Source organism: Camponotus vicinus, unplaced genomic scaffold (assembly GCF_025532165.1).
Source record: "Camponotus vicinus isolate PSW18456_S1 unplaced genomic scaffold, iyCamVici1.0 SCAF_13, whole genome shotgun sequence".
Lineage (NCBI taxonomy): Eukaryota > Metazoa > Arthropoda > Insecta > Hymenoptera > Formicidae > Camponotus > Camponotus vicinus.
In genome coordinates this window covers 5,728,667-5,738,785 of record NW_028141949.1, presented here as the reverse complement: position 1 = coordinate 5,738,785, position 10,119 = coordinate 5,728,667, and the positions used below count along the sequence as shown (strand labels likewise).

Sequence of the window (10,119 nt, the reverse complement as noted above, 5' to 3'; positions counted from 1 at the left end):
AACCTAGATTGACTGTCACCTGGCCTTAGCTACACCTGAGGTAAAAGTAATATCCTTATCTTTTTGCCTTTCCAAACTCTATAACTTTTGTGAAACACTTTCAACAAAATACATTTAAGAGATATTCAAGATGAGTTATTAAAATGAGTATGCCTTGTATATATATGTACATATTCGTAATATTTCTGATAATCTCATTTTTTTAATAATTAAGTAATTTTTCGCATTACTAAAACGTCTTTTTTTCTTTAATTTAGAAGTAAATATTTAAGACACATATGATCATGAGTCAATTCTCTTTTATTGTACTAATGTAGTCGTTCTATTATTTTCACAGTAATTATGTGATAGCCTGATGATAAATGCGATTCGTTTTTTCATCTGCTTCTGATAAAGAGAGATAATATAAAATCACATTTTAGTGGGAATATAATTACATGTAATTACATCCGAATGTTACGCTCCCTGAATTATGGACACACGGAGATAATATCTTGCTAGAGTAAATGATAACATTATGCAGGATATGTATGTGCAGCATATATGTATGTATGCATATATGTATATATATGTGTGTGTGTGTGTGTGTTGTAAACATGAAAAAGTGTTACTGTGATTATAATAAATAATTATTATTAATTATAATTATAATAATTTGTAAATTATAATATTAAAAATCAAGAAATATTTTTCTAGCAGCGAAAATTTTCACATGAAACACAAGAGTCGATAGAAAAACGTTCCTATCAGGCAACCGCCGTCTAGTTTAGCTTATACAGACCCTGTTAAAAATATTTTATCGTGTTACAAATAATTATAAGAGAATTGAGCTCTGAACAGTTTGGTCAGTTTGCAAGTTCATCAAAGAATTTGTGCAGAAATGGGAATCTCTCTATACATGTAGTCAACGCATCTGGAGAACGAATCGATTGCGGAGTTTACGGAAGAAAGTATGAAGGAACGTACTATGTGACATAACGGACAGGGGAGATAAAATGCATAGGAGAAAAACTTGTGATATAATATGTATATACGTATACACATATAGATCTATATATTTGTGAGATATTGTGAAACAGGACTTTTTTACCTATTTTACAGTAATCTCAGTTTATAAACGAATTCAGGAGAGGATCTTTTACTGAAAATAATAAATTAAAATGAGGAGCGAGGATGTTGATAAAACTACGTATAAGCGGTTGATAAGTGATCTGTAAATGCATACATACAGTAGCACAAATGCCATTTAACAGGAACGATTTCATCATAACGTGTATCCTATATTTTATATTTGCGCCTTATACATTAGCATTATTACTATTATTCTAATTTTTATTGATTATTTTGCTCATTATATTATTATATTGTCTTAATTATTATTATTATTATTAATTAATTATTATTATTAATATTATTAATATTACTATTATTATTACTATTACTATTATTATTATTATCATTATCATGTATATACAGTATAAATTGTAAAAAGAAAATACCTATTACCTATACCTATTACCTATACCTAATACCATAATTACCTATTAGTTTTTTGACATTTGACTTTAGTGTTGGGCGGAGATTGTAATGAATTTCTTGTACAATCACATATCAATATGATACCCATAGCATTAATAGATGAAAGGAATCCTCGAGTTGATGTCCTCCAGAAATTTACCTTGACAAAGTATTCTTATCAAATGTTCAAGAATTACAATTTCAACCATTTTCTTCGAAAGGCGCATCGTTTCGTGTTAGTGACATCTTCTCAACCACTCTTGCGAGCTCTGTTACAGGTAAATAATAATAAAACAACGTAATAAATATGTAATTTTATGGAAAAACATGTATAATAATATCGAATGTAACCCAAAGCTGTACAAACAAAAGAGAAGTGTTTAATTATTATTATCCGATTAAAAAACTATACTTAAAAGATTTCGTTTTTGAGTTGCGATGATTAAAAATAAAACAATAGTTCTTCGCAGATTATACTGATATTGTTATATGATAATTTGTTATAATAATATACAATAATACACGTGTATGACGCGGATAGGATCATTTTTATAATAAATAAAAATATTTCGATTTTTTATCTCGAACATATTCTTTGAAAATTAACTTACCGATGCTACTAAATCTGTATAGAATGGCCGTTCTTCTAACGATGCAACATTATTATTAATAGCAAAAGGAAATATGCCTATAATTAATAACGAGAGGAGAACACAAAGAGACACGTTGGACATTCTTTCGAAAATTTTACTGCATAATAATACAATATTATACTCTTTAGAATAAAATCTTGTTTACAGAGAGATCTGCTAACATTGCTATTCCGATGAAAAATAAACGAATGGTAAGCACACGAACGTGTTTTTCTATTATTTACATAATTGATCGATTGTATTCAAATAAGCGCGAGTGTGTGTGTATATGTACCATATTTTAATTTTATAATGCGGTTTTTTATATAATTGGCTTCGTAAATAAATTATGAAATCAATTTATAAATGAACAATACATCATTTCTCTTCGTGTGGTTTCGCTCTTTACGAAATCCCATTGGAGTTTGCAACTAGGAGTATTGGAAAACGATGGAATCTCATTAATAAGAATACTGACATTGTTTGCTCCGAATTTATCACCGGCATACGCTTAGTGCTACATTCTAGTTTTTTAAATTCAATGACAAAATCGATGGGCTCTCTTCTCTCTCCTATCATGGCGAATTTGCTTCTCCAGACCTTGAAGAGCAAGCCATTTCTAAATTGCCTTTTCCATTTCTATTTTGTATACGTTGGTGATATTATATTTGCTGCTCCCTTTCCTTTTCATTTTACTATATTGGACATATTTAACTCCTTCTATCACAGACTTATTTGATGATTATGATTAAAGAAGATTTTATGAAATTTGACTAAATCGACTTTCTCGTGCTTTTAAATTTTCACTCACAACACTCGGTATACCATTAAAAGGGCATTATTTTTGATTTAGTAGAGTGTTTAAACTGTTACATCCAAAATATCTACAAAAGAATCTTAATAGAAGTATTAATCTATCCCTTAAGAATAATTATCCTTTAGAATTTATTTTTTCAACATTCGTCTTCGCTTAAAATTTCTTTTTCATTTGAGTGCGTCCACTCCTACCAGCTCCCTCCTGTCACGCTGGTCTTCTTTTTTATAGTTCCATATGTAAGAAACTTAACAGAAAAATTCTCTCCATTGGCAAGTATCTCGAAAAATACATAAAAAATGGAATAGCTTTTTTCGACAAGTTTAAAATAATATTGTCATATGATAATTTGTTATAATAAAAATAATATTCGGTTTTTATCTCGAACATATTCTTGGAAAATTAAATTGATTACTATCGAACATATTCTTGGATAATTAAATTAATTTACGATATTACTAAATCTGTATAGCAAGGCCATTCTTCTGATAATGTAACATTATTATTAATAGTGAGAGGAATATTTCTACAATTAGTAGTGAAAAGAGAACACAGAGAGACACGTTTGACATATTTTCGAAAATTTTATTATATAATAATACATATAATGTTAAACTCTTGAGAATAAATTCTTTTTCTAGAAAGAAAATCTGCTAACATTGCTATTTCGATGAAAAAGAATCGAATGGATCAGGCGTGTCTATAATATTGTGCTTTCATAATATTTACATAGTTGATCGACTGTAACCAGATCGGCACACGTGTATATGTGCTATATTTTAATTTTTATAATACTGTATTTTATGCCGTCATCCATTTAGAAGATAACTTAAGAGAGCTTTAGAAGATAACTTAAGATAACTTAAGTAGAAAGATAACTTAATGTTCTAAATTGTGATAAGCTATGATTACAAAGGATATTATAACATTAGAAAAGATATATCTATAGTAATATCCTTTTTCATATGTGACGTGACATATGTGATGTGATATAATAAATGAATATGTTGCTATAATAAGCGAGTTCACCATCGACAATAAAACGATGGAACAGATAAAGACATTTGACTTCGCTCGTTCTGCATTGTTTAGTTCTGCAATTAGTCATCGCGTATACGTCTAAATAGAATTTCTTCCGCATTTTCTCACGAACGGAACCGGAACCCGGTTTCCTTGGACGCGCCGATCCAAAGAAGAACGAAAGACACGATGTATCACCTACTGGGAATCAATCTGGACATCATCTTTAATCCTGCTACTCGTGATAGCTCGCGCAACTTCGACGAGACAGTCATATATCATTTTTATTCTGGCGAATAATTTATTAAGGTTTTCTTCGAGATTTGCGATAAATTTTATCCGGTCAAAAGAGTTTGAAAAAAAAGTACCGAGAAAAATGCTAAATGAAGGTAAGACATGAGTGTCTTGCGATAAAAGATAACATTTGTTCAGTGCTTTTATTCTTTTACATGCGCTACTATTTTAAATAAAGATAAAAAAATAGCAAAATCGATGATGCGCGGTGGTTGTTGATGATAATGGTTTCACAAAGAGAACACAAGTGGACAAACGGACATAGTATTTTAACGACAGCGTATTCCGAAGCAATTGTATTTTTTTTGTTATATCGAGCAATATATACGTAATTCGATTAATTGCATTAATTATGTGTATATATAATGACGATACACAAATTCTGCGTGCGATGGCGAGGATAGAAGCTGTCCTTTTCGTTCTTTTATAAATTATAATTTGTCACTTGTATCTTCGTAATCTTCCAAACATGTGTTTATCACGTTTGACCTGATTATGAAACGAAACGAATTATAGTCTCGAGAGGTGATTTTGTTACATGTGCGTACCTATATCATTTTTATATTACATTGCATTTTAATGGAACGTTTTCCAAAAAATCTAAATCTAAAAAATCTCTACCTAAACCTAAACCTTTCTTCATAAAATGCAAAGTTACATTGAGTGGAGCAAGTAATAGATACGCGACAGACAGTCATTTCTTCTATTATATACATATCATATTTACGGGAATTCTACCGGATGAAAAAATTGTTTAAACTAAAATAAAAAAATAAACATTATTGTCCAAAAGGAGCTATTTTTCTATCATTGATACTTCGCTCATCTTTTCTTCCATTCATTACTCTTTTCCGTTTTTTTCCTTTTTTATTTTCTGCAATTTGTTTCAATGTGTAATCGATATAACTCCGACAAAAATATCAATATCGAATCGAAAGGCAAAATATAAAAAATAGACAGCAAGTCAACTAGTTTAATTCTTCCCCTTCTTATTTTTCTGTTTTAAGTCCAGTATTCTGTAACTTCAACATAAACATTCTGCTAATTTTTTTGAACAATGAGAAATTTATGGTTAAACTCAGGAGTGTACAAGTTAGTGTTTTCACACATATCATTTTTTATTTTCGTTCTCTGTTGATGCATGATTCAGATGCATTGTTTCTTTACTTTAGAATGTCTGTTGTTCATACAATTTTTTAAATTGCAAGTCGGTTTTTAATGTTAATATCGAAAGCTAGTTCACTATTCATTCCAGATTTTTCTTCCTTGTATTCTTCTTTCTTTTCTTCCTCGTATTCTTCTTTTTTTTCTTTCCTGTTTTGACATACGGGAACAGAACCACCGATTGCCATCTCCAGTACAAAGATTATAATGGCACAAGCGTATCCAAGTGCAAGAATATAAAAACTGAATGTTAGCTGTTTTAGGGACATTATATTGAAGTTTTTCTTTGTTAAAGCAATTCTTCTCTCTTCCTCACGTTTTATTTCCCAGAGAATCTCATCTCGCGCTTTTTTAATCAATCCAGCCTGCACCATCCGATCTATAATATCATTTACGCGATTGTATAGTGGCCAATTCTCGCGGGTGACATACGATCGTATCATCGGAAACAGCATTTTTGATTTAATAAGATCTTGATCCTTGATCCTGTAGTACAAATGGTAGCAATCGCCGACGCATACGGCGGTCGACGAATTCTCGACGTGTTCCTTGCAATCCTTATATGTGACTATCTTGTAACGCGATTGGAGTACAGAATCGCCAATCTCATTCTTGAAGTTTTTCGGTCCGTATAAAGCGTAACCGGCATCCTGAAAAAAAAGAATCAACTAAAAAATTAACATATATTGAAATATGTCACTTATATATTAAAATATTATTAATTTCATACCATTTTATTATAAATTGTTATTTGATTGTAAAGTGATTGGAATTGAAATATAGCAGCTGTTTTTTTTTAAAGTAAATATTTCAATTAATGCATAACTTAAAGAAGATATTTCTAAATGATAAGAGGATTATGTGTTTTGTAAAGTTTATAAAAACATTTTATAAAAATATTTCAATAATATGCACTGTGTTTGATTTAAGTAGATATAGATATTATTTTATAAGCAATTAAAAACGAAATATTGCAGGTTTATATAAAAATTATTCGAAGGTAACGTTATGATAACGTTATTGAATATTTTTTTAAAGATATTCATATAAAAGAAATTTAAAAATCAATTTAATTTTCTTGAATGTTACATTTTTTACTTTTAATATAGTAGTGATATTAAAATAATAAAACTCAATAAAAAGTTATTTAAAATTATAGAGAGCTGTAAATTAAACAAATCTCTCATGAAATCTCAATAGACATTCTTTTATGTTTGCCAATTTGTTTAAAAATAATTATAATTTAGTAGTATCTATGTTTGTTATGAACAATTTTTTCGTATCCTTAATTTTTTATGAAATAACGGTATATTTGTTTAAACAAGATTGAACAGTACATATAAAAAATTTATTATTAATTTAGCGAAAATCGAGATATGGATTTAAGGAGGAAGAAAAAGAAAATGAGATTTTTACCTTGAGACTTTGTATGCTGTCAATGTCACGATAATAGACCGGCACAGTAAGCAAAGATGACAAGTGACTTTGGAAAAGAGCATTTATATTAAGGAATAAAATCAACGCCATACATATGAAGATCCTTGCGGAATCGATTTTGAGCGGATGTAAAAATGCTACAGAGATCACGAGTCTTATCACCTCTAGCCCAGCCTTTATATATCCCACGCTCTTCATAAAAATTATATAAGTTAATACACATGTCCCGATAACTCCCACCATTACTTCCGGCGACAGAAAAGTTACTATCTTGATGATCTCGGAGATTGGTTTCTTTGGTTGCGCTATCACGCAAATACCTGATCTCATATGGGGATATGTATATCTGAAAAAAAAAATTATACTTTTTATTCTCGTCAATGAAGTTTTCATTTACTATGCATAGAAGAGAAAAAAATCTTCTTTTCCTTCTCTCTCTCTCTCTCTCTTTTTCTTTCCCTCTCTAATTAGCTATTTATTATTTATATTTAATATCTTGTTTTTACCCTGTGAAGGGGGTAGTTGTGATAAATAAGAGAAGACTCAACAAATATTCTTTGTAAGAATATTATATAGTATCTTATATTTCGATTGTTCCATGGATATAAAGCTGTTTAATGTATAAAGTTTATAAGATTTAAGTCTTTAAAGAATTCTTGAAGAAGGATTCTTAAGGAATCCTCATAAAAAATTAATATAAATCATTCTTTATCTTTTGGAAAAACTGATATATACTGGTACATACCTGATCTTCCACAATACGAATAAAGATCTCGCATTCATAGTAATGTCTGCTCTGCTGTCGCTTAGAGGAGCCAGCAAACCATCATAAGTACCATTCGGTCCTATACCGCCCAACGAATAGACATCCCTATGAAGGATGGTTATCTCAAGACTTGCGTTCAGCTTATTTAAAAGTGTTTTAATGATTTCACTGCTATCACCGCGAAATCTTTCTTGTTTTGATAAACTCAAATTGATTTTGATATATGGTTTCACGTCAATGGCATTTATTCGAATTTTGTATCTATTCAGGGTGATCGTTTTATCAAAATCCAAATCTATGCATATATCGCTATCTAAAAAAAAATGTAGTAATAGGTATTCAATTTTGATATTTCCAAAGATCACACAAAAAGTAATATGTCTTATTAATAATATATTATAATATATTATTGTAACGTTTCAAAAAAGAGAGTATTCTTTTTGATAATTTATATAAAATTTTTATATATAAAATAGACATGATATTAATTAAATTTCGTTTTATATTAAAATATTTTATATTAATTGAAAATTTGCGCGCTAATATGTCTCTTTAGGTGAAACAAAGAAGAGAGCAAGAGAGAGAAAAGAAATACCACTTATAAATTTCCTCTTCAATATTATCCAAGGATGGCCCGCTCGCCCTTTGACATGTTCTACTTCGTACCAGTTGTCTGATGTACTATTCGAATACGGATTAAACGTGTGAAGAACAATTCCATCGTCTGGATCGATGCATATGAATATGACCGAGAGCAAGTCATATTCCCAAGCTGTCCAGAGATATGAGCGAGCATTTATACAGCCCCGAGTCTTGGTTTGCTTATCGACTAGGATATAAAATCCTTCTGGATTTGCCCATGGCGAGTCTTTTGCTCTCTGTGGAGAAAAAGAGTAATACTGTTATTATTTTTATTTACTAAAAAAAGTTTTTATTTCTATTAAATATTACTAAGATATATTAATATTTAATTGACAAGTTTGAAATAAAGATGGCAAGGGAAAAAGATGCAAAATTCATTATTATCAGCGATAAAGGTAAGCTGTCAGTACTAATGCAAAAGAAACACAATATAAGTAGAAATAATGTATAGTTTACGTCATTAAAGTCAAAGATAAGTGCTGTTATTTAAATATCAAATTTGTTTTTCTGGCAAACAAATACTGATATCATAAAATTTTACTATATATTTTCGACTTATTTTTATATAGAATCACCTCCCTCTTGTTTGTACAGTTTTGGGTTACATTCGATATTATTATACATGTTTTTCCATAAAATTACATATTTATTACGTTGTTTTATTATTATTTACCTGTAACAGAGCTTGCAAGAGTGGTTGAGAAGATGTCACTAACACGAAACGATGCGCCTTTCGAAGAAAATGGTTGAAATTGTAATTCTTGAACATTTGATAAGAATACTTTGTCAAGGTAAATTTCTGGAGGACATCAACTCGAGGATTTCTTTCATCTATCAATGCTACGGGTATTATATTGATATGTGATTGTACAAGAAATTCATTACAATCTCCGCCCAGCACTAAAGTCAAATGAGATTCCGTTGGTAGACATCTCATTAAACCAAATACCTATAAAATTAATATAAAATTACAATAATAGAGAGAAAATGTCTTGAGATAATTTTATTATATACTTACAAATAAAAAAAGAATAATTTTTTTCGACAAGTTTATAATGATATTGTAATATGATAATTTGTTATAATAATATACAATAATAAACGTGTATGACGCGGATAGGATCATTTTTATAATAAATAAAAATATTTCGATTTTTTATCTCGAACATATTCTTTGAAAATTAACTTACCGATGCTACTAAATCTGTATAGAATGGCCGTTCTTCTAACGATGCAACATTATTATTAATAGTGAGAGGAAATATGCCTACAATTAATAATGAGAAGAGAATACAGAGAGACATGTTTAACATACTTTCGAAAATTTCACTGTATAATAATGCAATATTAAACTTTTTAAAATAAAATCTCTTCCAGAGAAAGTCTGTTAACTTTGCTGTTCCGATGAGACATGATCGAATGTCAAGCGTGTCTCACGAACGTGCTTTTATATTATTTACATAATTGATCGATTGTATTCAGATAAGCGCGTGCGTATGTGTATATGTGCCATATTTTAATCTTTATATTACGGTTTTTTTTATTTTTATCTTTGGAGTAGAAAGATAACTTAATATTCTGAATTGTTTGATAAGCTATAATTACAAAGGGATATTACAAAGGGGTATTAATAACATTGGAAAGAAATATATCTATAGTAATATCTTTCTTCAACGTATGTGACATGATATGATAAATGAATATGTCGGTATAATAAACGGATTAATTATCGGCAACGGAGTCTTATATAATGCAACAGATTGAAAAATATTTGATTTCTGCATTGTTTAGTTCTGCATTCGTTGCAATAATGTAACTTGCATATTTCTTTT

The 10,119-nt window shown here is 29.4% G+C and overlaps 1 protein-coding gene across 1 annotated transcript; it reads right to left on the bottom strand.

The window, feature by feature from the left end:
* Positions 1–5,443: 5,443 nt before the first annotated feature.
* Positions 5,444–9,083, bottom strand: LOC145964070 (uncharacterized). Its single transcript, XM_083086452.1, has 5 exons — positions 8,961–9,083; positions 8,241–8,523; positions 7,625–7,958; positions 6,859–7,225; positions 5,444–6,092 (listed from the first exon to the last, which is right to left on the bottom strand). The coding sequence occupies exons 1-5, from the start codon at positions 9,054–9,056 to the stop codon at positions 5,475–5,477; spliced, it is 1,698 nt and encodes a 565-aa protein (XP_082942578.1). The 5' UTR covers positions 9,057–9,083; the 3' UTR covers positions 5,444–5,474.
* Positions 9,084–10,119: the final 1,036 nt, after the last annotated feature.

Excerpts from the sequence above, each read along its gene's own strand:
- LOC145964070 (XM_083086452.1), bottom strand. The coding sequence starts at position 9,056 with ATGTTCAAGAATTACAATTTCAACCATTTTCTTCGAAAGGCGCATCGT. Across the intron at positions 8,524-8,960 it reads TCTTGCAAGCTCTGTTACAG|AGAGCAAAAGACTCGCCATG; the intron begins GTAAATAATAAT and ends TTTTCTCCACAG. Across the intron at positions 7,959-8,240 it reads GAAGAGGAAATTTATAAGTG|ATAGCGATATATGCATAGAT; the intron begins GTATTTCTTTTC and ends ATTTTTTTTTAG.